Below are 27604 nucleotides of genomic sequence, written 5' to 3'. Positions count from 1 at the left end.
AAGAAAACTTTATTGTGGCTACAATATTAAACGTTTTAACTTCACACCCAAAAACAACAGCTTACAATTACCCATTTAAGCACTACTACTCAATCCCCCATTAAACAACGGGAAAAGAAAGATACAGCTCTCAATCTGTCTTACTGTGGGAGAATTGTGGACCCAGAATTCAACTCCTCTCTCCAAACCTTTCTCCAAAAACTGATCTTTAAAGATTTTTAAAATGTCTTTCTGACTTCCTTGGTTGCACCCAGCAATGACCTCGTCTCCCTAAGCTGGAAAACAAATGATCTCTGACAGCTGCAAAGTACATTCATTCCACAAATACTTTCCCAGTCAGACCACAGTCCATTAGTCCAGACTGAAAAAACACATTCCTTTGTCAATTTCACCTTCTGGCTACTAAAAACACCCAGGCCCTGCCAAACAGGATCCTTCGTTAAAATAAAAACAGGACCTCTGCAGTGAATCACACTCTAACCCCACGCTTTTAACCCTGAAATTGCCCAATACATTTATGATCCAATTTTCCTAAAATCTTCCAATCGTCACAGCTTCCCCTTTAAAAAAATGAACCAGCGATGTACGCAGATGGCTTTATTTTTCTAAAAACTTTTTAACTTTAAACATTTCTTCTGATTACATGCAACTTATAATCTATAATAACATTTTACATTTTTCAACAGGCTAACATACACGTGAGTATAGTCCATTTTAGTCTTCTCACATGTCACAGTCATTAGCATAAATTTAACCACTACTTCGAGCGAGAGAGATTTCAACGGTCAGGGTGGCCTCCCAAGATTACACAAGAAAAGCTTCATCAACAGTTCAGTGATAAATGCACAGAATGGTGGCACAGTGGTCAGCACTGCTGCCTCACGGCGCCGAGGTCCCAGGTTCGATCCTGGCCCTGGGTTACTGTCCGTGTGGAGTTTGCACATTCTCCCCGTGTCTGCGTGGGTCTCACCCCCACAACCCAAAGATGTGCAAGATAGGTGGATTGGCCATGCTAAATTGCCCCTTAATTAGAAAAAATAATTGGATACTCTAAATTTTAAAAAACACACAATTCAGTGATATGTAGTTGCCTGGCTCTGACAGCAGAATTCTTCTCTTGATGGTCAGACAGGTTGCTATCGATGCTGCAGCATTCATCATCTGTTCTTCACATTTATCAGCTGCTTTGTATTCTGTGTCTGTTGAGGATAGCCAAAAATAATGGGTAAGTGCTGGTGCATTTGGACAGTGCAAAACAACAGTCAGTGCATGCAAACGTTTGCTGAACATTCTGGCTACATTTGTACAAGCTCTTCAGCCTCCACCACAGACGATGCTCTCTATAAAACTGTGAGACAGCTCCAGTCCTGACCAGATACTAGTATAATCACCTCTTGTGTCACTACCGGTGTGGCATGGTAGCACAGTGGTTAGCACTGTTGCATCACAGCACCAGGGACCCAGGTTTGATTCCCAGCTTGGGTCACTGTCTGCGGAACTGCACATTCTCCCCATTGAACCAACTTGCTTGAACTAAAATTATCCACTTCATCCACCACCTGCTCTTGTTTTTACCAACCATCTGATCAAACATGTTTTCTGACAACTGAACCTCAGCCTCCCTATTGGCACTCCTCAAATTCTCTTCCTCCTGTCTTAACCAGTGGTTTTGTGATCTGATTACCACACAATTAGGAAACACTCCTGGATCTATTTCTTGCAACATCTCAGTTCCACTTTCCACTGGCTTTTCAACCATAGTAGGTTGCACTCCCACCTGTGATCCAGGTATATTATTATCTAGGATAAATTTATCCTAAAAAGGTAATTTTTCTTTTACTCCTACTACCACTTCACCACTTTTCACTGAACTCTCTCGCCATACCTTACATAGTGGCACACTACTGCTCTCACCACTAAATAATAATAATAATCGTTTATTGTCACAAGTAGGCTTCAATTAAGTTACTGTGAAAAGCCCCTAGTTGCCACATTCCGGCACCTGTTCGGGGAGGCCGGTACAGGAATTCAACGCGTGCTGCTGGCATTGTTCTGCATTACACGCCAGCTATTTAGCCCACTGTGCTAAACCAACCCCATATTCCACAAATGACCACATTTTCTGCCAAAACTCCTCCCAAACCATTTCTCACCATTAAAGATTGACTTGCTCAAATATATTCAGAACTACCTGGAAATCAATGACACAGGTGAGGTTTCGGCGGTGGTGCCTGGGAGGCAATGAAGGCGGTGGTTAGAGGGGAGCTGATCTCGATACGGGCCCACAGAGAGAAAGCCGACAGAGCAAGAGACGGACGGACTGATAAAGGAGATACTGCAGGTTGACAGGAGGTATGTGGAAAACTCAGAGGCAGGGCTTCTAAGGGAGCAACAGAGGCTACAGGCGGAGTTCGGCTTGTTAACTACAGGGAAGGTGATGGAGCAGCTGAGGAATGTGAGGGGGCGATATATGTACATGGTGAGAAGGCCAGCAGAATGCTTGCACAGCAGCTTAGAAAGAGGGAGGCAGCCAGGAAGAGAGGGAAAGTAAAGGATGGGGACGGAAACGTGGTCGGAGACTCAGCAGGGGTGAATAAGGCGTTCAAGGAGTTTTACAGCAGGTTGTATGGGTCGGAACCCCCAGCTGGGCCGGAGGGAATGAGGCACTTTTTAGGGGGGGCTGAAGTTCCCGAAGGTGGACGGGGGGTTTGGAGAAGGGCTGAGGACCTCAATTGGGTTGGACGAAATAGCAGAGGGACTGAAGGCCATGCAGTCGGGTAAAGCCCCGGGGCCAGACGGGTACCCAGTGGAGTTCTGTAAAAGGTTCTCTGGGCTATTGGGGTGGCTGTTGATGGGGACATACAATGAGGCAAGGGAACCTGGGGTGCTTCCCCCGATGATGTCACAGGCCACTATCTCATTGATCCTGAAGCGGGACAAGGACTCAGGGCTATGCGGAACCTATAGGTCATCCCTACTAAATGTGGACGCCAAACTGCTGGCCAAAATCTTGTCCTCTCGGATTGAAGACTGCGTTCCGGCCGTGATTGCGGAGGACCAGACGGGATTTGTTAAGGGTAGGCAGTTGGCGGCCAATATAAGAAGGTTGTTAAATGTGATTATGATGCCCCCAGAAGGTAGGGACGTGAAGGTAGTGGTCGCAATGGATGCAGAGAAGGCATTTGATTGGGTGGAATGGGAATATCTGCAGGAGGTACTGGGGTGGTTTGGATTAGGGCAGGACTTTATTGACTGGGTCAGGCAGTTGTATCAGGTTGCGAGCTACGGACGGACAGGTCAACATCGGACTATGTCAGGCTGCATCGGGGACGGGACAGGGATGCCCACTCCTGTTCACGTTGGCCATAGAGCTGCTGGCAATTGCACTGAGAGCCTCAAGGGGATGGTCCGGGGGGGGAGTGGAACACAGAGTCTCTCTATATGCAGACGACCTGCTCCTATATGTTTCGGACCCACTAGAGGGGATGGAAGAAATTATGAGGATTCTGGGGGAATTTGGCCTGTTTTCGGGTTATAAACTGAATATGGGGAAAAGTGGGATGTTTGTGATCCAGGCAAAGGTCAGGAGAGGTGATTGGGGGAGCTGCTGTTTAGGGTGGTAGGGGGAAGCTTTCGATACCTAGGCATTCAGGTGGTGCGGGAATGGGAACGGCTACACAAGTTAAATTTGGCCCGATTAGTAGACCAAATGAAGGGCGATTTCCGAAGGTGGGACGCGCTTCCGTTGTCACTAGCTGGGAGGGTGCAGATAGTGAAAATGACGATCCTCCCGAGATTCCTGTTTGTGTTTCAGTGTCTCCCCATCTTTATTCCATGGTCCTTCTATAAACGGGTCAATAAGGTGATCACTGGCTTTGTATGGGTGAGTAAAACCCTGCGAGTAAAAAAGGGGATGCTTGAGCAGAGCCGGGGGAAGGGCGGGCCGGCGCTGCTGAACTTTAGTAATTATTATTGGGAGGTGAATATAGCCATGATCAGGAAGTGGGTGGTGGGGGGAGGGTCGATATGGGAGCGTGTGGAGGCGGCATCATGCAACGGCACCAGTTTGGGGGCATTGATAACGGCGCCTCTGCCATTCCCGCCGGCACAGTACTCCACTAGCCCGTGGTGGTGGCAGCCCTGATGGTCTGGGGCAATTGAGGAGGAATGTGGGAGTGGAGGGAGCATCGGTGTGGTCTCCAATCTGTAATAATCACCGGTTTGCCCCGGGAAGGTTAGATGGAGGGTTCCGGAGTTGGCAGAGTGCAGGGATTGAGAGGATGGGAGATATGTTTATGGAGGGGAGCTTTTCTAGCCTGAGAAAGCTGGAGGAGAAATTTGGATTGGGTTAGGGGAAATGAGTTTAGGTACCTCCAGGTACGGGACTTCGTACGCAGGCAGGTCTCAACCTTCCCGTTCCTACCACCAAGGGGGATACAGGACAGGGTAGTTTCCAGAATGTGTATGGGAGAAGGGAGGGTTTCGGACATTAATAGGGAACTTATGGGGTCAGAGGAGACGCAGACTGAGGAGCTGAAACACAAATGGGAAGAGGAGTTAGGAGGAGAGATAGAGGATGGTCTCTGGGCGGACGGGTTGAGTAGAGTCAACGCGTCCACAACATGTGCCAGGCTCAGCCTGCTACAATTTAAGGTCATTCACCGGGCCCACATGACAGTGGCCCGTATGAACAGGTTCTTTGGGGTAAAAGATAAGTGCGCAAGGTGTGCAGGAGGGTCAGCGAACCATGTCCATATGTTCTGGGCATGCCCGATGCTTAGGGGATTCTGGCAGGGGTTTGCGGATGTCATGTCCAAGGTGTTAAAAACAAGGGTGGCACCGAGTCCAGAGGTGGCGATTTTTGGAATGTCGGAAGACCCGGGAATCCAGGAGGAGAAAGAGGCAAACGTTCTAGCCTTTGCTTCCCTGGTAGCCCAGAGATGGATACTATTAGCCTGGAGGGACCCAAAGCCCCCGAAGACGGAGACCTGGCTAACTGACATGGCTAGCTTTCTCTGTTTGGAAAAAATCAAGTTCGCCTTGAGAGGGTCAGTGTTAGGGTTCGCCCGGAGGTGGCAGCCGTTCGTCGACTTCTTTGGGGAAAATTAACCATCAGCAGAAGGCGGGGGGGGGGGGGGGGGGGCAGGGGGGGGGGGTGAGGGGGGATTCGGGGTTCGCTTAGTTTAGAGTAGGGGGTTAGTAAAGGTGGTCCCTGTAAGGGTGAAAGACGGCTTTTGCACTATGTTTATATTTACATGGACATTGTTTATTTTGTTGTCGTTGTAATACCATAAATGCCTCAATAAAATGTTTATTAAAAAAAAGATTGACTTGCTCCTGTATCCCTCAAGATCTGAATCTCCTTACCTACTCCACCTTGTACACACGAGTAAACCTCACCCTCACAAATATCCTTAAAAAGTTATGTTACCTGCTTATCCACCAACCTCTCAATAGGCTCTACACTCTGTTGCACTTTTCCACTGGGACAATGTTTTTTCCTCCCACTTTAATAAAACCCACTGGCTTATCCTGTTTGATTGAGTCTGTTTTCCCACTCCTTTTCTTAAGCCACAAACTGTGACTTTACATGTCCAACATGTGCCAAACCCATAACAATCTTAAGGGATACAGGGGCTACGCAAACTCTCTTACTGGAGAAGGATTTGTTTCTTCTTTCAGAGACTCAATGAAAGCTGAGGAATTAGTGAATGGGAAAAGTGGAGATTGTATTCCAGTCCCATTGTATAAAGTACAATTGGAGTGTGATCTCGTGTCAGGTCCAGTAGTTGTTGGGCTGGCTGAGAAATTCCCAGTGGACGGAATAGATTTACTTTTGGGGAATGATTTGGCAGGAGTGACGGTTGTAGATTCAACCATGATAACAGAGGGTGTGAGAGAATTACTGCAGTTATCACATGAAATACCAACAGTAGGGCATGTGGGAATTAAGAAAACTCATTGGGCATTAAATTACTCAAAGAAAAATGTTGAAAGATGTTAATCACAGATCAAACAGTGAACCAGATTCTCAGAATTCTAAGACTGAAGGTGACCATAGGAAAGAGGAGTTTGAATTTAATAGTAGTGACAGTGATGAAGAGACAGACGAGAGTACCAAATTCAATTTTGCTTCTGATTATGGAGTGATGATGAACAGCTATTACCAAATAGACCTGTCACTAACTGATCTTGTGCCAATGACAAGTAATTCTCCCAGAGCTCGGAAAGAAGGCAGAAAATTGGAGGAAGAAAGTGAATTGGACTTTTCTAAAAGTGATTTGTTAAAGTCCCTTGTAGTAAATCCATTGCTATCCCCTTCAGGGGAAATATTTCCCACAGCATGCCTCCTTTGAAGCAACGTATACTTGATAGCACAGCATCAGTTAGTCAGGACGAGGACTGAGAAGTGGCACTAAGCTGGTTCACCCACATCCTTTTAAAGATCCACAGTGCTTCTTAAAGGGAGCAAATGGCAAAGGAGATGAAATAATCAGTCATCAATATCTTTTAAAACTAAGAGGAAGGTGAATGGAGACCTATGTCGTGATTCTGTCACCACATCTGGTAACAAAAAACAGAAAATGCATGGGTCCAACAATGTGTTATCCTCTGATTCTGAAGGTCTGTATTGCTAAATCGGGATAAGAGTTGTGATTACGAAAACTCCAAAGAGGAGGTAGAAGCTGTAAAACAAAGAATGGTTCTTATTTCTGAAAGTAACCATGTGCAAGAAAAGAGAGCATGTAAAGCTGGAGGGGTTGGAGAGTGTTTATGGATTTAAAATGAACCAAATATTTCCCTCAGCATTGACAATAGTGCTTTTTGTTTGACTGTAGCAAATCTTTGAAATATGGATAAACATTTATTGGACAATCAGAAAAGACTGATTACATTACACGTGCTTTCAGAACACAGCTCCTTCATCAGGTGATGAAGGAGCTGTGCTCCGAAAGCTAATGATTCGAAACAAACCTGTTTGAGTTTAACCTAGTGTTGTAAGACTTCTTACTGAGCCCACTCCAGTCGAATGTTGGCATCTCCACATCTTTACATTGCACGACACCCAGAAAGGGGCAGATATAACAAAGATGCTGAAAGGGTGTGAATAGAATTGAATGGAAGCACCAAGCGGCACTCGGTTAACAAATCATGAAGTAAACATCAGAAATTCTGAACTAATAAAGCAAAATCCTCCTCAGTTAGAAACTGAAATAAAAAGCACGTTCAATATGTAGCGGAAACAATTAAAAATGCAATGATCCACAGAACGCCAAGTAGAGTTTGACAGATTGACATCCATGTTGGTGGGCGAACCATTGCTGGCCATCCCAGACATTTCCAGACCATTTAAAATGGCCACAAATGCCAGTGACCTGGGAGTAGGGGCAGTGCTACTACAGGACAACAATGAAGGAATAAAGAGGCTAGGGAGGTATTTTTAGAAACAAATTCAGTCTGTGCCAAAGAAAGTATTCCATCATTGAGCCTTGGCCTTGCGACTAGCCCTTTAGCACTTCGTAGTACATGTCCAACATGACAATCAGCAAAGCATTGTTACACAGACCATAATCTATTTGCATTTGTAGAGAAGTTTAAAACCTGGAACGCAAGATTATTCCATTGGAGTTTATTATTACAACAGTTCAATGTTACAATTGTACATATTCCTGGAAAGGATAATGTGATTGCAGATGCTTTGTCATGGGTTTAAGGGCTGACTAGTTACCAATATAAAGACTGGGTAGGTAACTTGTATAATGGGGATGGATTGAACGTCTGTGATTTATGTCTTGCATATCTCATAATGAAACGTCCATTTGATTGATTTGGCCGGTTGCCAATGAATTGGCCCAAAGATCTGTGATCTGTCCAGTAACAGGTGGTGATTGGATATTATTCCACTAGAACGCTTTTCCGAGTCCCAAGATATCAGTTTGGTATCAGTTTTGACTCTGGCAGCACGCTGATACATCTAACTCTCTCCAAAAAGGTCCAGCTAACTCTCCCCAGAAGGCCATTGTGAGGGCTGGCTCTCTCTCCAGAGAGCCTGGTGGGTGCTGTACTTCTGAGACTACAGGGACCGAAAGACAAACTACAAACTGAAAGCAAAGTTTGACGTGAACTAAGGTGTCTCTCCAGAAAAGGTTTGACTCCTGCATTTTTAATGTAGAGAGTACCTGAATGAATGAATCTCCAAAGAAGATCTTTACAGACTGCAAACCAAAGACTTTAATCTGCAAGCTTGTTGTGAAGAAAGACTCTTTCCTCCAATTTTGAATTTTTTTGCCCCTTTCCACCCCTTTGCGGTTGTCTGTCTTGTGTGTGTGTGTATGAGAGAGAGAGGGTGGGGCAGGTTGATGTGGGTATTAGGTATTAACTTGTAGTTAACCAGTTGCATTTACTGCATATTTCATGGTAGTTCTCGTTATAAATAAAAAGTAATAATGTTTACATTTTCTAAGTAATCTGCTGTAACCTCCTTAATAATGGATTCTCGCACTTTCCCTGTCACACATGTTAGGCTAACTGGCCTATAGTTTCCTGCTTTCTGCCTCCCTCCTTTCTGGAATAGAGGTGTTACATTCTCTATTTTCCAATCCACTGGGACCTTTCCAGAATCTAAGGAATTTTGTGGGATTATAACCAATACATCTACTCTCTTTGCCACCACTTTTTTTAAAGCCCAAGAATGCAGGTCACCCAGTCCTGGGGACTTGTCAGCCTTTAGGTTCAATAGTTTTCCTGGCATCTTTTCTCTGGTGATTGTTCTGTGTTCCTCCCTCCCTATTACCTCTCGATTTTCAATTATCTTTGTGAATTGTTCTCGGTCTGGTACCGTGACGATAGACACAAAATACCTGTTTCAAGCCTCCATCATTTCTTTGTTTTCCATGATCAATTTCCCAGGCTCACTCTCCAGAGGACCAACCTGGATTTAGTCACTCTTTTCCTCTTCAAATACTTGCAGAAACCTTTATTATCTACTTTTGTAGCCCGAGAATGTTTACCCTCATACTCTAATTTCTGCCTGTTTCTTATCTTTTACTCATTCTTTGCTGATTCTAAAATCTGCCCAACTTTTGAATGAACACTAACCTTTGTAGATTTTGATGGTGTTTCTTTCAATTTAATACATTCCTTGACTTCCTTATTTAACCATGGATGATGCATTCTTCTCAAACAGCCTTTCTTTCTCTCTGGCATAAATGTTTGCTGAGAGTTATTCAAAGTCACCCACTTCCATACTGATGTCCCAATTTTCAACCTAGTTTCCCAAGTTCGCTTTCGCCAGCTCTCCCTTCATACCCTTCAGAGTTCTCTTTATTTAGTTTTTAACTTAGGCCAGCACTTTTTAAAAAAATTTAGAGTACCCCATTCTTTTTTTTCCAATTAAAAGGCAATTTAACGTGGCCAATCCACCTACACTGCACACCTTTGGGTTGTGGGGGCGAGACCCACACAGACATGGGGAGAATGTGTAAACTCCACATGGACAGTGATCCGGGGCCGGGATCGAACTCAGGTCCTCAGCGCCATGAGGCAGCTATGCTAACCACTGCTCCACTGTGCCGCCCTTAGACCAGCACTTCTCACCTTCAAACTGAAAGTGGAATTTTATTATATTATGATCAATGTGACTTAGAGGCTCCATCACAATGAGATTATTGAATAATCCTGTCTTGTTGCACATTACCAGATCGAGGATAGTCTGCTCCCTGGTTGGCTCTAAAATGTATGGCTCCAAGAAATTGTTCCAAAAAGACTCTGAACCCATTTTTTAGGATATTTTTGAGAATCTGATTCTCCCAATCGACATTAAAATTATCGGGGACCTTGATGATTGTTCCTCCGTTGGTGTGTGTCCTTGTGTCTCTTCAGGTTCAATGCTCAGTTGAAGTTTCATCCACATACAGAACACCAGGAAAGGCTTCTCTTCAATGTGAATGTTGTGATAATATTTCAGGCTTTGCACAGTCAGTGCAGTGGAACTCTCACTTGGATGAATCCTTGTGCCTTTCCAGTGAAAGTAATATTTAAATTATTTGAAAGCTGACAGATCATAACTTCTCCTTCTAGATTCAATGGTTCATGATATTCAGATCCTGATGAATTAAGTGAATCTGTCAGATGACAACGAGGTGCTTGGCTTGCAATTTCTGTCTTCAAATCCACCCATCTGATGAATGAGTTTGCAAACGTCATCACTGTCAGTACAGGATAGAAATTAAGAACAGATAATTCTGTCTCCTATCCTCCCACCAGAATTACTCCTGCTGCTTATCCACAATTCTCCTACCCTGAAGATGCTGACTCTCGGGTCCAGTTTCACATTCACTTATTGCCCTCCCCAATACTTCACACATGTATCTAAATCTTTACACCTAGAGTTAACAAACTGTTTTGCTAAGGGGGGCTCGCAATCAAATCCAGTGACTACCCACGTGTACGTTGTATCAGTGTGGGGTCACTGCCCTCCCACCGCTACTTGTCACCCAGGAGTTTGGAGACTGGGCTTTGGATGAGTAATGACGGCCGCATCTCCCACAATCCCCAGCGTTGGTGAAACCGCTCTTTCCACCGCGCCCGCGACCCAGGCCTATGCATGTTCAAGAGAGGGAAGCTGCGCATGTGGTGCAGAGTCGAGCCCACCCCCCTGAACGTCCTGTTACGATATTAACCAATAGCAAAAGTTGGTGGACCGGAAGGACTCTGATCCTCCAGCTAATCAGAAGGCGGACTTTGAGTGAATGAAGATTGAGCTCCCCACAGACTGAAACCTCCTGTCTCCAAGATCTGTGAGTAAAACACTTTATTTTCAAGACGCTAAAAGATTTGTTTCTTAGAGGTCGGTTTGCAGGATTGAGGGAGCTGGAAGCTAAGTATGGGCTGGAGCAGGGAGAAATGTTTAGATACATGCAGGTTCGAGATTTTGCCAGGAAGGAGATACAGAGCTTCCCGGAGGAACCGGCCTCCACATTGCTGGAGGAGGTGCTGACGATCAGGGTACTGGAGAAGGGGGTAGTGTCAGCGGTGTACGGAGATATTTTGGAAGAGGCTAAGGCACCACTGGAAGGGATCAAAGCAAAGTGGGAGGAAGAGTTGGGAGAGGTTATAGAGGGGTTCTGGTGTGAGGTGCTCCGGAGAGTAAATGCCTCTACCTCATGTGCGAGGTTGGGGCTGATACAGCTGAAGGTGGTATACAGAGCACACCTCACGAGGGTGAGGGTGAGCCGATTTTTTGAAGGAGTAGAGGATGTGTGTGAGCATTGCGGGAGGGGGTGGGGGGGAAGAGGGGGGGGGGGCGCGAATCACGTTTATATGTTTTGTTCCTGTCCAAAGCTAGAGGAGTACTGGAAGGAGGTTTTTAGGGTAATTTCTAAAGTGGTGCACGTGAAACTGGACCTGGATCTCCAGGAGGCCATATTCGGGGTGTCAAATCAGCCAGGGTTGGAAACGGGGGCAGAAGCAGATATTGTAGCCTTCGTCTCGTTGATCGCCTGAAGGCGGATCCTGCTGGGAGCAGCTTCTCCACCCTGTGCCCTGGCGTGGCAGGGGGGGACCTGCTGGAATACTTGACCCTTGCGAAGGTTAAGTTTGAACTGAGGGGAAGGATGGAGGGGTTCTACAAGTCATGGGCATTATTCATTAAGCACTTTCAAGAACTGGATAACATCGAACATTAGTTGGGGGGAATGGGGGGGGGGGAAGAGGGTTGGGGGAGGGGGGCTGCTTGTATTAAGGGTGACTATGGGTAATCCCAGATTCCTTTTTGTTATTTGTTTATGTAAACATGCGGGCTGATGTTTGGGGGTTGGTGGGGGGATGGGATTGTTATTGTTATGGGGATTAACATATTTGTTGCTGATTATTGTTTATTGTTGGTGGGTGTAAATTTGGCAGAAAATGTGAAAAAGGAGAATAAAAATATTAAACAGAAAACTCCTCTGCCATTTCCTTGTTCCCCATAACTGAAACAGCGGCGTGGAGGCACATGGTGGTTAGCACTGTTGCTTCACAGCTCCAGGGACCCGGGTTCAATTCCCAGCTTGGGTCACTAGTCTGTGCGGAGTCTCCACGTTCTCCCCAAAACTGCGTGGGTTTCCTCCCACAAGTCCCAAAAGATGTGCTTGTTAGGTGAATTGGACATTCTGAATTCTCCCTCTGTGTACCTGAACAGGTGCCGGAGTGAGGCGACTAGCGGATTTTCACAGTAACTTCATTGCAGTGTTAATGTAAGCCTATTTGTAACAATAATAAAGATTATAATAAGAAAGAATATTATTACTATCTCCTCAGATGTATTTTCTAAGGGGTCTCGGTGGAGTTGAGGATACAATCAGATCAGCCGTTAACTTATTGAATGGTGGAGCAGGCTCGAGGGGCCGAGTGGCCTACTCCTGCTCCTAATTCGTATGTTATCACATCCTTTATAATAGATTGTAGCATTTTCCCTCCTACTGATGTCAGGCTAATGTATCTGTGGTTCCCCGTTTTCTCTCTCTCCTTAATTAGTGGGGTTACATTTACCACCTTCCAATCTGCAGGAGCCATTCCAGAATCTATATAATAGTGAAAGATGATCACCAATGTATCCATGGTCTCTACAGCCGCCTCTTTCAACACTCTGGGATGTAGAGCATCAGCTTTTGGGGATTTATTAACTTCCAACCACATTAATTTCTCCAGTGCTACTTTTTCACTCATACTAATCTCTTTCATTCCCTCGTGCTCACTGGTCCCTTGGTTTTCTGTGTGTTTTAGGACAATTTCTGTATTTTCCTCCGTGAAGACAAATACATTGTTTAGTTTCTCTGCCATTTCCTTATTCCCCATTATAAACTGTCCTGTCTCTGTCTGGACTGGACCCACATTGGTCTTTGCTAATCTTTTCCTTTTCATATTCCTATAGAAGCTTTTCCAGTCAGTTTTTATGTTTCTCCCCAGTTTGCTCTCATATTCTATTTTCTATTTATCAGTTTCTTGGTCCTTTGCTGAATTCTAAACCAAGTTCCCAATCCCCAGGCTCACTACTATTTGGGCCACTTTGAGTATCCTCCATTGATCTAATTGAATCTTTAACTTTTCTTGTTAGCCACGATAGCTTCATTTTGCTGTTTAATTTTTGCTTCTTAAAGGAATCTATATTTTATGTAAATAAAATGCTAGTGGTTGCCGATCTATTGTCTGTCGTCATACAAAGAACAACAAAGAACAAAGGACAGTACAGCACAGGAACAGGCCCTTCGGCCACCAAGCCTGCTCGGATCATGATGTCTAACTAAACTAAAACCTTCAGTGCTTCCAGTGTCTGTATCTGTCTATTCCCATCCTATTCATGTATTCGTCAAGATGCCTCTTAAACGTCACTATCGTATCTGCTTCCACCACCTCCTCCGGCAGCGAGTTCCAGGCACTCAACATCCTCTGTGTAAAAAAACCTCCCTCACACATCTCTAAACTTTGCCCCTCGGACCTTAAACCTATGTCACCTGGTAATTGACTTTTCCAACCTGGGAAAAAGCTTCTGACAATCAACTCTGTCCGTGCCAGTCAATTTTGTAAACTTTTATCTGGTCGTCCCTCAACTCTGTCGCTCTAGTGAAAACAATCCGAGTTTATCCAACCTCTCCTCATAGCTAATACCCTCCAGGCCAGGCAAAATCCTGGTAAACATCCTCTGTACTCTCTCCAAAGCCTCCACATCCTTTTGGTAATGTGGTGACCAGAATTGTCGGCAATATTCCACGTGTGGCCTAACTAAGGTTCTGTACAGCTGCAGCATGACTTGCCAATTTTTATACTCAACGTCCCGACCAATGAAGACAAGCATGCCGTCTGCCTTCTTAGCTCCTTATCCACCTGCGTTGCCACTTTCAGTGATACGCTGATTGTAATTTCCCAATCTACCAGACAACTTACCCCTCATACCATGACAGCCTCCTTCTGTGAGAAACACCCAGATAAACTAGACAAAAGAACCCTGTAACCACCATAGCCCATCTTCATGGCAACATGGCTGCTTTGGGAACTAAATATCTTCCAACATACAAACACCTTTTCATTCTGTGCTCGTCGTCACACTTGGAACCAGGTAATCGCAACAAGACTCAAAAATGGTCAGCCCACCAGAGGCAGAGGTGTTTGACCGGCCAGTCCAGCAGAAAGAAACCCTCCAATCATCACCATTCACCAGATGTCAAAATGAACAGAATGCACTCCTGGATGTCAGTGAGAGCAGAAACAATAACAACGGAGCCAACATCTGTAATTTATTGTGAACTTGTTGGAGTCACAACAGGTGCGATGAATCACAAAACCCCCTCCCCACATTGAGAACAGATGAATGGTCTCTCCCCAGAATTAACTCGCTGGTGTCTCCGGATATGGGACGGATCATTGAATGTCTCCCCTGCTAAGAGCAGGTGATTGGCCACTTACAGGGATAAACTCGCTAGTCTTCCTGCAGGGTGTATGGATATCTGAATCCCTTCTCTCACTAAGAGCATGTTAACGCCTTCTCCCGAGTGTGAACTCGCAGGTGTCTCTGCAGGTTGGATAACCGAGTGAATCCCTTCTTACACTGAGAGCAGGTGAACAGCCTCTCCCCAGTGTGAACCCGCTGGTGTGCCAGCAGGCTCGATGAAGTAGTGAATCCCTTCTCACACTGAGAGCAAGTGAACGGCTTCTCCCCAGTGTGGACTCGCTGATGTTTCTGCAAGTCGGATGATTGAGTGAATCCCTTCTCACACTGAAAGCAGGTGAATGGCCTCTCCCCAGTGTGAGCTCGCTGATGTCGCTGCAGGTTGGATAACTGAGCGAATCCCTTCTCACACTGAGAGCAGGTGAACGGCCTCTCCCCAGTGTGAACTTGCTGGTGTTTCCGCAAGCTCGATGAGGTAGTGAATCCCATCTCACACTGAGAGCAGGTGAATGGTCTCTCCCCTGTGTGACGTCGCTGATGTCTCCGCAGGTCGGATAACTGAGTGAATCCCTTCTCACACTGAGAGCAGGTTAACGCCTTCTCCCCTGTGTGAACTCGCTGGTGTCTCTGCAGGTGGGATGACTGAGTGAATCCCTTCTCACACTGAGAGCAGGTGAACGGCCTCTCCCCAGTGTGAACTTGCTGGTGTTTCTGCAGGTCGGATGATTGAGTGAATCCCTTCCCACACTGAGAGCAGGTGAATGGCCTCTCCCCAGTGTGAACTCGCTGGTGTCTCCGCAGGTGGGATAACTGAGTGAATCCCTTCTCACACTGAGAGCAGGTGAACGGCCTCTCCCCAGTGTGAACTCGCTGATGTCTCCGCAGGTGGGATAACTGAGTGAATCCCTTCTCACACTGAGAGCAGGTGAACGGCCTCTCCCCAGTGTGAACTCGCTGATGTATCCGCAGGCCGGATAACTGAGTGAATCCCTTCTCACACTGAGAGCAGGTGAACGGCCTCTCCCCAGTGTGAACTCGCTGATGTCTCCGCAGGTGGGATAACTGAGTGAATCCCTTCCCACACTGAGAGCAAGTGAACGGCCTCTCCCCAGTGTGAACTCGCTGGTGTGTCAGCAGGGTGGATAACTGAATGAATCCCTTCTCACACACAGAGCAGATGAACGGCCTCTCCCCAGTGTGACTGCGCCGATGAGCGGCCAGCGCAGATGGAAACCTGAATCCATTCCCACAGTCCCCACATTTCCACGGTATCTTCATATTTTGGGTCTCCTCGTGTCTCTCCAGGTTTGCCGATAATTTGAAGCCTCGTACACACATAGAACACGTGAACGGTCTCTCCCCACTGTGAATGGTGTGATGTTTCTTCAGGCTGTGTAACTGGTTAAAGCTCTTTCCAGTCAGTGCTCTGGAACACTCTCACTTGGGTGTGTGTGTCTCGGGGCTTTTCCAGTCTCACTGATGTTTTGAAGCCGACAGAAAAGACAAACATTTCTCCTTCTCGATTCAAAGTCCGGTGATACTCAGTTCCAAGCTATTGAGAGACTCAGTCAGATTGAGACGTGACGTTTGCGATTTCTGTCTGTAATTCCTCCTCTTCTAATATCCTGTAAAAACAATTTACAAAAGTTACTTTTCTTACCCTCAGGATACCTTCTCCAAAATGAGGGTAACGCCAGTCTGGCCGTGGGGTTCATCCTCCGGGTCCTCAGTCTTATTGAGGAATGTCCCCTTGGATCTATTGTGGTGGTGATTCTTTTGCATTTTTGTTATTATGGGAGGGTTTATGTGTTGTTGACTTTATCCTACTCTGGTACAGACGGGGCTTTTATCTGTGAAAGGAGCAGTTTGAGGAAACTTTGGTAAAGCGAGTTGGAGGAGGGGGTAATGGGGCACGCCCGATTGTGGTGTGAAAATCTGTTCCTGTCTCTCTGTCGCCTAACTAATGCCGGCAGTTAATCTGCAAATTTTCTCAGGGACTGTACGGGGCATCCATCACCCTATCAGAAGGAAAGAGATCTTCTCCTTTCTCAAGGAGAAAGTCGACATAGCTTCATGACAGGAAACTGAGGCGGGATTGGATGAAGAAACACTTTAAATTGAGGTGGGATTGGGTGGGGCAGTTTTTTTCACCTCTTTTTCATCCAGTAACAGACTTGTGGCAAACCTTATTATACACTATCCAAGCAGTCAGGGTAACTCTGCCGATTACAATGTGCATGTCAATTTCCTTTGTGCCGGTCCCTCCATCTCCTGTCCCTCCCCTCCGCCCCTCCCCTCCGCCCCCTTCACTCGTCATTTCTGGGTCCTTCACTGTACAATGGGAGTTATCTGTTATTTACAAGGGGACGGTGCCCTCCCTTCCCCCCCATTGATGGGCCTCCCCCCTTCCACCCCGCGCGCTCCCTGTCCTCTTTTAAACCTTCCCTTGGGGGTTCCTCTTCTTGTGTTTTTGTTCTCGGCTCTCTGGTCTCTGTGTCAGTTGGTTTCTGGTTCTCCCTCCTTGTCCCAGTAGCCCCAACCCCCGTTTTCCTGCCAGCTCCCTGTGATTCCGTTGGCCCCCGTACGCCCACCTCCCTCCCCAGTGTCCCATTGGCCGCTGGCTTCAAACAGATCCTGGAACAAGTTGGTGAATGGCCTCCACACTTTGTGGTAACCATCCTCTGACCCTCGGACGGTGAACTTGATCTTCTCCAGGTGAAGAAATTCCGATAGGTCTGCCAGCCAGTCTGAGCTGTGGGTGGTGCTGCTGATCGCCAGCCGAGCAGGATTCTCCAGCGGCCGATTAGAAAAGCAAAGGCAAGGGCGTCCACCCTCTTCCCTATGAATAGTTCTGCCTGGTCCGATACCCCGAAGACTGCCATTCGTGGGCACGGCTCCAGCCTCATAACCATGGACATTGCCTCTAAATAGGCTGTGCAGAATTCGACAAATCTGGGGCATACCCAGAACATGTGGGTATGGTTTGCCGGGCCCCGCTGGCACCATTCACATTTGTCCTCCATCTCCGGGAAGAACCTGCTCATTCGGGTTCTTGTCAGGTGTGCTCTGTGCACAACATTCAGCTGCATGAAGCTTAGCCTTGCGTAGGAGAAGGTGGAGTTGGTCCCGTTCAGTGCTTCGCTCCAGAGTCCCCACCCTATTTCCGTCCCTCGCTCTTCCGCCCATTTTTTCTGGGTTCTGTCAAGTAAGGAGCGCATCCTTATTAAGAGTTGTCCGTACAGGTCCCCACAGTTTCCCTTCCCCAGACTGTCTGCGTCCAGTAACTCCTCTTGCATTGTGCTTCTCAGGGTTCCTGGGTGTGCTGGTGTCTCCTTGCGGAGAAAGTTTTTGACCTGGAGCTCATCCCTGTTTGGTTGGCCCAGTCTCTCCGTCAGCTCCTCTAAGGTCGTCCATCATCACCCATTCCATGTCAGGGTCCTTTACCCATCTCCTCACTCTTTCGGCCGTGGCTGCCCAGTGATAGTATTGCAAGTTCGGGAGGGCCAGGCCTCCCATGTTTCTTCTCCATTGTAGTACTGTTTTAGAAATTTTGGAATTCTTGCCCCTCCGCACAAACGGCATAATCACTTTATCTATTGAATGGAAAAAGGCCTTGGGGATGTAGATCGGTAAGGATCTAAATAGGAAGAGGAACCTGGGCAGTACGTTCACCTTGATCGTCTGCATCCTCCCCGCCAGGGAAAGCAGGAATCCATCCCACCTCTGTGGGTCGTTTTTGACTTCCTCCGCCAGACTGGTCAGCTTCCACTTGTGGATCCGTGTCCACTCGTGGGGAACCTGGACCGCCCCACCGTATCCCCCCTCTTTTATCTCCCCCCACCCCACCGTATCCCCCCTCTTGAATCTCCCCCCGCCCCACCATATCCCCCCTCTTCCATCTGCCCCCCACCCCACCGTATCCCCCCTCTTTTATCTCCCCCCCGCCCCATCGTATCCCCCCTCTTTTATCTCCCCCCCCACCCCACCGTATCCCCCCTCTTTTATCTCCCCCCCCCTGCCCCCGCCCCACCGTATCCACGCTCTTCCATCTGCCCCCCACCCCACCGTATCCCCCTCCTCTATCTGCCCCCCTCCCAGATGCTCTCTTCCCAGTGGGAGATGTCGCGGTCCCGCTCTCTCCCGTACTTCCTGACACTACCTTTCCCGCAGGTGTGTGGCCCCCCCACCCAGGATCGATCTGACCCCCTCCTACACCCATTCTGCTTGTGTCCCTGCTGTCTCCTCCTCACCCTCTCCTGCGCTCTGCTGCCCTCGCCCCCTCCCTCCTATGAGCTGGCTCCCCTGTTCATTGCGAAGTGACGCAGTCGTGCGACCTGTGAGCCCTGTCGATCTCTGGCGGTTTGGGGAAGCTGTCTCTCCCAATCAGGTTGTCCAGCATTTGGGCCACGTAGTCGATTGGGTCCCTGTCCTCGATCCCCTCTGGCAGGCCCACTATCCGAATGTTCTGCCTCCTTGACCGATTCTACTGGTCCACAACCTTTTCCAGCTCTCAAACTGTGCTCCCCTGGGCTTCCAGTTTCCTCCACATGCCATTGAGCACCTTCTGCATGGCAGCTAGCACCTCCGCCAGCTTGACCGTCACCCTTAACTCAGCCTCAATGTCATCCTTCATTGCGTTTAGTTCCTTGGTTAGGAACATCCTCCATCCATCGCCTGGTCGGGTGGAGGGGGAGGGGGGGCTTGGTTTCTGGGTCGCCGGTCTCCCTCTCTCGGGAAGACTGGAGACCCCTCGCCTCGTGGGGCCGCCGACCCGCTTGCTCACCGCTCCTCTCCCTTGCCGCATTTTCTGTGACCCTGCAGCCTTTCGAGCTGTTGCTTCCTGGCATTTTGTTGTCCGCACTATTGTTGAGGGTGAGGGGATGTTGACGTCTGATTTTGCAGCTAAATTCGGCCGACAGTGCCTATTTTTCTGTTGTATGGAGGAGAGCCACCTGATGTGGGACTACTCAGCACATCCCCGTCACAAGTTCCCTCTCTTTTGAATGTTGACTTGAAACTGCGATCTTATGTTTTGGCGATAAGGCTGGAGGACATCCTTCCGACAATCGTGCGGGAGGACCAGACTGGGTTTATACGGGGAAGATTTTCCAGTAACAATGTTGAAAGGTTGCTGAATGTGATTCAGGCTTTTCAGAAATATGCATTGGATGGGCTGCTGATCTCCTTCGATGCAGAGAAAGCTTTTGCTCGAGTTGAGTGGAACTATCTTGTGTATCCGCTGTGAGGCTTCGGGTTGGGTGAGGATTATATTGAGTGGATTCAATTGTTACATCACAGACCGGCAGCGGCGGTGCTCACCAATGATTTACGGGCATCAAATTTTCAGCTTCAGAGAGGGACTAGACAGGGCTGCCCTCTGTTCCCCTTGTTGTTGGCCACTGAGCCCTTGCCAGAGGCTATCAGATCGGAGTCTCTGATATCGGGACTGGGGGGTGGGGTGAGGCAGCACAAGATCATTCTGTGTGCAGTTGAAGGCTGCAGTTTGTGTTGAACCCCAGTGTTTCAGTCCCGGACATTATTGGAGTAGTGGATAGATTTTTTGAAGTATTTTGATTCAGATTTTAACATTTACAACACATAACATTACAAAGTAAAACCAACAAAAAAAACCTAACCCACCCCAACTCCCTAACCAACCTCTCCACCTCCTTCCCTCCCACCTAGCAGTTGACGGTAACCAGCGCCGTGAAATTATAGGATCCCTACAGTGCAGGAGGTGGCCATTCAGCCCATCGAGTCTGCACCGGCTCTTTGAAAGAGCACCCTACATAACCTGTGTCTCCACCCTGTGCCTGTAACCCATTAACCCCACCTACCCTTTAATGTAAACCTACAAAGCCTCTGTCTCCCTGCTCCAACCCCACACCTACTCTGCGTTCGCCATCCAATAATAGTATAACAGGTTCAGCAGGGCCAAGCCCCCTGACTGTCGCCCTCTCTGAATCACCGTCTTCCGAATCCTTGCCACGTTATCTGCCCACACAAACGATTAAACCAACCAATCCACCCCCATAAAGACCAATTTCGACAAAAAGACCATTAGGCACGGAGATAAAAATAAAAACCACAGCAAAATGTTCATCTTAACCAGCTGTACCCGATTGTGGATAGATTTTGTGCCTTAGACCATAAGACATAGGAGTGGAAGTAAGGCCATTCGGCCCATCGAGTCCACTCCACCATTCAATCATGGCTGATTTCAACTCCATTTACCCGCTCTCTCTCCATAGCCCTTAATTCCTTGAGAAATCAAGAATTAATCAACTTCTGTCTTAAAGACACTCAACGTCCCGGCCTCCACCGCCCTCTGTGGCAATGAATTCCACAGACCCACCACTCTCTGGCTGAAGAAATTTCTCCTCATCTCTGTTCTAAAGTGACTCCCCTTTATTCTAAGGCTGTGCCCCCGGGTCCTAGTCTCCCCTGCTAATGGAAACAACTTCCCTACATCCACCCTATCTAAGCCATTCATTATCTTGTAAGTTTCTATTAGATCTCCCGTCAACCTCCTAAACTCCAATGAATATAATCCCAGGATCCTCAGACGTTCATCGTATGTTAGGCCTACCATTCCTGGGATCATCTGTGTGAATCTCCGCTGGATCCGCTCCAGTGCCAGTATGCCCTTCCTGAGGTGCGGGGCCAAAATTGCTCACAGTATTCTAAATGGGGCCTAACTAATGCTTTATAAAGCTTCAGAAGTACATCCCTGCTTTTATATTCCAAGCCTCTTGAGATGAATGACAACATTGCATTTGCTTTCTTAATTACGGACTCAACCTGCAAGTTTACCTTTAGAGAATCCTGGACTAGGACTCCCAAGTCCCTTTGCACTCAGCATTATGAATTTTGTCACCGTTTAGAAAATAGTCCATGCCTCTATTCTTTTTTCCAAAGTGCAAGACCTCGCACTTGCCCACGTTGAATTTCATCAGCCATTTCTTGGACCACTCTCCTAAACTGTCTAAATCTTTCTGCAGACTCCCCACCTCCTCCATACTACCTGCCCCTCCACCTATCTTTGTATCATCGGCAAAATTAGCCAGAATGCCCCCAGTCCCGTCATCTAGATCATTAATATATAAAGAGAACAGCTGTGGCCCCAACACTGAACACTGCGGGACACCACTCGTCACCGGTTGCCATTCCGAAAAAGAACCTTTTATCCCAACTCTCTGCCTTCTGCCTGACAGCCAATCGTCAATCCATGTTAGTACCTTGCCTCGAATACCATGGGCCCTTATTTTACTCAGCAGTCTCCCGTGAGGCACCTTATCAAAGGCCTTTTGAAAGTCAAGATAGATAACATCCATTGGCTCTCCTTGGTCTAACCTATTTGTTATCTCTTCAAAGAACTCTAACAGGTTTGTCAGGCACGACCTCCCCTTACTAAATCCATGCTGACTTGTCCTAATCTGACCCTGCACTTCCAAGAATTTAGAAATCTCATCCTTAACAATGGATTCTAGAATCTTGTCAATAACCGAGGTTAGGCTAATTGGCCTATAATTTTCCATCTTTTTCCTTGTTCCCTTCTTGAACACGGGGGTTACAACAGCGATTTTCCAATCCTCTGGGACTTTCCCTGACTCCAGTGACTTTTGAAAGATCATAACTAACGCCTCCACTATTTCTTCAGCTATCTCCTTTAGAACTCTAGGATGTAGCCCATCTGGGCCCGGGGATTTATCAATTTTTAGACCTCTTAGTTTCTCTAGCACTTTCTCCTTTGTGATGGCTACCATATTCAACTCTGCCCCCTGACTCTCCGGAATTGTTGGGATATTACTCATGTCTTCTACTGTGAAGACTGACGCAAAGTACTTATTCAGTTCCTCAGCTATTTCCTTGTCTCCTATCACAAAATTACCAGCGTCATTTTGGAGCGGCCCAATGTCAACTTTTGCCTCCCGTTTGTTTTTAATGTATTTGAAGAAACTTTTACTATCATTCCTAATGTTACTGGTTAGCCTACCTTCAAATTTGATCCTCTCTTTCCTTATTTATCTTTTTGTTATCCTCTGTTTGTTTTTGTAGTCTTCCCAATCTTCTGACTTCCCACTACTCTTTGCCACATTATAGGCTTTCTCTTTTGCTTTGATGCATTCCCTAACTTCTTTTGTCAGCCATGTCTGCCTAATCCCCCCCTCTGATAACCTTTCTTTTCTTTGGGATGAACCTCTGTACTGTGTCCTCAATTACTCCCAGAAATTCCTGTCATTGCTGTTCTACTGTCTTTCCCACTAGGCTCTGCTCCCAGTTGATTTTCATCAGTTCCTCCCTCATGCCCCTGTAGTTACCTTTATTTAACTGTAACACCTTTACATCTGATTCTACCTTCTTTCTTTCAAATTGGAGATTGAATTCGACCATATTATGATCACTGCCTCCTAAGTGCTCCCTTACTTTAAGATCTTTAATCAAGTCTGGCTCATTACATAACACTAAGTCCAGAATGGCCTGTTCCCGCGTGGGCTCCATCACAAGCTGTTACAAAAAGCCCTCCTGTAAGCATTCAATGAATTCCCTTTCCTTGGGTCCACTGGCAGCATTATTTACCCAGTCCACCTGCATATTGAAGTCCCCCATTATCACTGTGACCTTGCCTTTCTGACATGCACTTTCTATTTTGTGGTGCATTTTGTGCCCCCAGTCCTGACCACTGTTAGGAGGCCTGTACATAACTCCCATTATGGTTTTTTTGCCTTTGTGGTTCCTCAGCTCTACCCACACAGACTCCACATCATCTGACCCTATGTCGTTTAGTGCCATTGATTTAATTTCATTCCTAATTAACAAGGCAACCCCGCCCCCTCTGCCCACCTCTCTGTCTTTTTGATAGGTTGTGAATCCCTGGATGTTTAAATGCCAGTCCTGAACCCCCTGCAACCATGTCTCTGTGATGCCTACCACATCATACCTGCCAGTCACAACCTGGGCCACAAGCTCATCTACCTTGTTCCGTACACTGCGCGCATTTAAATATAGCACCTTTAATTCTCTATTGACCGTCCCTTTTTGTTTTCTTAGTGTGGTGGACCTTGGTTTCTGGTTCACCTTGGTTTCTGGACCTTCTCTGGTTATAAGATGAATTTTACTGAGTCAGAGGCCATGCTGGTGGGGGGAGGGGGGTGTTGAAGTGTAAGCTTCCCAATCAGATGCTCCCCCCTTGGGATTTAAATATCTGGGAATGTCAATGACCCCCCTATTTCAGGCAACCTTTTGGGGCCAACTTTTCACAGCTGATGGTGACTATTAGGTGGGACCTTGCCCAGTGGCCGGCTCTTCTGATTTCATGGTAAGGGAAGATTGTCTTCATTAAAATGAATGTGTTGCCCAGACTGTTGTACCCTCTGCAGATGCTGCCTATACTGCTGTCGACTAGAGTCGTTAAGGAAATTAATGGAATGATTAATACAGTTATCTGGAACAAAAAGAAACTTTGCCTCAAGTTTGTTCAGCTCCAATCACCAGGATCTAAGGGAGGGTTGAGTCTCCGGAATATTGGGCTATATCAATTGGCCTCTCATCTAAGGTTCATAAGGGATTGGGTGAGGATGGACCCAACATCCCTCTGGCTCGATATAGAAGCAGGCCAGTCACTTCTCCCTCTATCTAAAACTGGCATAGGCCGATTACAGAATGCACCCCCATGAAATTTTTAATGTCTGTAGTTCATTCAAAGTCTGATACATTTGGTAAGTTATACAACCCCTATCTCAGATATATTGGTTCCAATTTGACTGACTTGCTCCTCCAGAGATTTCCATCAGTGAATTAAATTCAACTTGGGTCGGGAGTAGGGCACAGTGAGGCACGGTGGTTAGCACTGCTGCCGCACAGAGGCAGGGACCAAGGTTTGATTTCTTGAGTATCTGTGTGGCGTTTGCACGATCTCCGTGTCTGCTCCGGTTTCCTGCCACAGTCCAAAGATGTGCAGGTTCAGTGGATTCATCATGCTAAATTGCCCCTTTGTGTCCAAAGGTGTTAGGTTAGGTGGGTTGACCATGATCAATGCACAAGGTTACGAGGATAGAGTGGGAAGTGTGCCTCAGTGGAGTGCTTTTTCGGAGGGTCAGTGCAGATTGAAGGAGAGAATGGCCTCCTTCTGCACTGCAGAATTTCTATCTCATTATGTTATGTTATTCATTTGAATTCGACTATGCTGTTAGTCCACTTGTAATGTTTTGGGGAGTGCGTCCTGCATTATTATTCTTCCATTTTTATATAATCGTACCCTCTTTCTCCACTCACTATGTTAACCTGTTTACTGGTTGTTCAATGGATCAACATTTCATCTCGAGGCACTGGTCACTCAAATATTCTGCTATGAATTAATTCTGCAATGTGTTGCTTGTATTTATGTTGGCCCTTTCAGTTGTTCTGCTCTGTACCCGTTTTCCACATTTTTTCTGTTATTCTGTTGCATTCATTATTTTAAAATTGGTTAATAAACATAACAAAAGAAATATTAAAAATATTAACTCATCCATGAACACATTCAGTGACTCCCAGACTCCACTGATCCCTTTGGAAGAGAAATCCAGAGACTAACAACACTCTTGTAGGAAGAGATGACTGTCAATATATAACAGAGCTACAGCACAATATTACACTACTGAAATAATAATAAATATACTTCATTATAGAACCATAAACAATATATCTAATATGTACCAAATAACAACACTGGACATATCTCTGTCCGATATTAATTTACTGACCCCTTAAATGTCAGCCATCTCCTGGTGAAACCAGCCCTTTAATTGTGAACTTCAGGAAATAGACCATTCTTTTAGCCAGACAAATAAATGTGTCAGGCTGAGGGAGCAAAGGATGTCAATGTCTTTGTGAGAGAGAGAGAGACCTGGGCCAAGCTTTGCAGAGTCTGCACCCTCCCTGGATTCACTTCCTTTCCCTTCAGTTGCTGCAAGTGACCAATTGAAGGTTAGAATGAGAAAAGAAATGGAAAGGGGGAGAAAAGAAAGTGTTTTACTCACAGATGTTGGAGACAGGAGGACATTTCAGTCTGTGTGAAGCCCAATCTCCTTTCACATAAAGCCCGCGCTGATTGGAGGACCAGCGTCCTTCCGGTCCTAACTCTATCCATTAGCCAACACCTCACAGGAAGGTCAGGGGCTGTGCTTTCCTCCACACATGCGCAGCTTCCCCTCACCCTTGGACATGCGCAGTACCTGATCACCCGCCCGTGCGGCGGATAGAGCGGGTTCCCCAGCGCGGGGGATTGTGGGAGCTACGGCCGACACTGTCCAAACTCCTGGTGGTGAAAAGTGGAGGAGGCTTGGGTGGTTGTGTGCGAGCTTGGTGTCCGCCCCCGGGCCGATTCGAAAGGCAGGCCGCCTCTGGGAGCTTCCTGGATTGGGTGAAACAGCAACTCGGCGCCCATTGTTCCTGGTCCCCGAGGGAAGGGGGAGAAGACCGGTTTCGGAGTACTGCGACCAGTCGTGTTTCAAGTCAGCGGTTGAGCTGCGGAGACGCTGCTTTGGACTGCGAGGTTTGCTGTCGGCGGTTTTGAGTTTGCCCAATGGAGGATGAAGGAAGGATGGCAGCTGGATAGGCTGCTGGAAGCGGCGGGTCGGAACTGGGAGTGGATACCCAATGGGCGGCCCGCGGCCTGCAGCCCGGGGTGAGTTGCTGCCGTTCCTGGGGTCTCCGGGGGTTCGGCCCACCGGACGCCCTGTGGGCGGTTGGGACTGACTCTGGGACTTTCTTCCCCGTTGTCGACTGTTGCCAACATTGGAGCGACTCTGGCCGCTGTCATTGGAGGACTTTGAGGACATGTTGTTCCTTGTGAAATTTTGGCTGGAGCGCCAGGGTCATGATGTGGAACGTGCAAAATTAATGGACTCTTTTTTTTATGGACTTTTCTATGAGTACTAAGGGATTTTGTTTTCATGTTTTCTTTGCTTTCGTTTTCTTTAGCAGCCTATGACATTCAACTCATTTTGGGTTTCCCTGAAATAGTAATTAGTAATTGTGGTGGAACGCTAGTTGGTGTGAAACTGCTCTCCCTCCGAATGGTCCCATGCCTTTGGGCGGGGTCTAGGAGGGGGGAACCCTCTCTCCTCCGCCGCGCCCGGGTCTGGCTCTCCGGAGGTCTGTGCTCTTAGCGAGGAGGGGCCTTTCCCCCGGGGTGTCGGCTGCAGGGCGGGGTGAACGGGGGTGGGTGAGCGGGGATTAGTGTTCGGTGATTGATTCTATCCTGTTAAATCTTTTCTGGGGTGAATTGAGGCCTGGTGCCTGGTCATTGGGTTTGATATGACACTGTTAAAATGTATCGAGGCCCTGTGGGTCATATTTGTTTCCGAAGCGGCCGTATTGTATCGGGGCCTTGTGCCTCGCGACTGCTTGTTTTATGTGTTTAGAGGCCGTTACCTCGAAATGTACTCGTGTCTTGTGGTTTTTTGTTCCTTTTTTCTTTGGAATGGTCGTTGGGTTTCGAGGCCTTGTGCCTCACGACTGTTCGTGTTGTGACTGTTCGATTGTTACTTTAACTATGCGTAGGGCCTGTGCCTTGCGGCTGGTTGTGATAAGTGACTGGTTAACTGGTATCTGGAAACGTATTTCGGCCCTGTGCCTTGCAGCTGTTTGTGTTCAATGACTGTTACAACGTTATTGTGAAATGTAATTGGGCCTTGTGCCTTGCAGCTGTTTTGTGTTAAGTGACTGTTTAATCGTCAATTTGAAGTGTAATGAGGCCTGGAGCCTTGTAAATTGGTTTCTGTAATAATTGTGACGACAATAAAAGAGTTACTCCCAGATGTTGGAGACAGGAGGAGGTTTTACCTTCACATCCGCTGTGACATCACAATGGAGCCCTGCCTGAATTAGCCAATTGGAATTACTCTATTCCGAGGTGTCGTCACTGGGTTCCAGTGCGCGGACGCGGGAGGTCCCGCCCGTTCAACCTCTACACCTCGAGACCAGGTTTCCAGGCAACCGGCTGACTGCTGCGACCGGAGCACGAAGCCGCTCGGTGATCTCCCCCCTGCCTGAGACTGTGCATGTCTAAAGGAGAGTGGAAGCTGCGCATGTGCAGGGAAGCTCACCTCCTGACCTTCCTGCTGAGGCATTGACCAATGGGAAGAGTTGCACGATCGGAAGGACTCTGGTCCTCCAGCCAATCAGAGCGCGGGG

The 27604-nt window shown here is 47.3% G+C and overlaps 2 protein-coding genes across 6 annotated transcripts in view; one reads left to right on the top strand and one right to left on the bottom strand.

Moving 5' to 3' along the window:
* Positions 1–27604, top strand: part of LOC140422400 (uncharacterized) — a 78297-nt gene that overhangs the window by 8952 nt on the left and 41741 nt on the right.
* Positions 585–27515, bottom strand: LOC140422376 (uncharacterized). 5 transcript variants are annotated; one of them, XR_011947420.1, is made up of 2 exons: positions 27254–27515; positions 585–1199 (listed from the first exon to the last, which is right to left on the bottom strand). XR_011947420.1 is itself a non-coding variant. In XM_072507390.1 (2 exons), the coding sequence occupies exon 2, from the start codon at positions 15761–15763 to the stop codon at positions 14501–14503; it is 1263 nt and encodes a 420-aa protein (XP_072363491.1). In that variant the 5' UTR covers positions 15764–16050; positions 25447–27511; the 3' UTR covers positions 14252–14500. The 5 variants fall into 5 exon arrangements, 2 of the variants coding, with proteins under 2 accessions (XP_072363491.1, XP_072363492.1); XR_011947421.1 differs by lacking the exon at positions 27254–27515 and adding an exon at positions 9698–10747; XR_011947422.1 differs by lacking the exon at positions 27254–27515 and adding an exon at positions 6976–7092.

This window comes from Scyliorhinus torazame, chromosome 5 (assembly GCF_047496885.1).
Source record: "Scyliorhinus torazame isolate Kashiwa2021f chromosome 5, sScyTor2.1, whole genome shotgun sequence".
Lineage (NCBI taxonomy): Eukaryota > Metazoa > Chordata > Chondrichthyes > Carcharhiniformes > Scyliorhinidae > Scyliorhinus > Scyliorhinus torazame.
The sequence above is the reverse complement of the archived record's forward strand: the minus strand, read 5'-3'. Positions and strand labels throughout refer to the sequence as shown.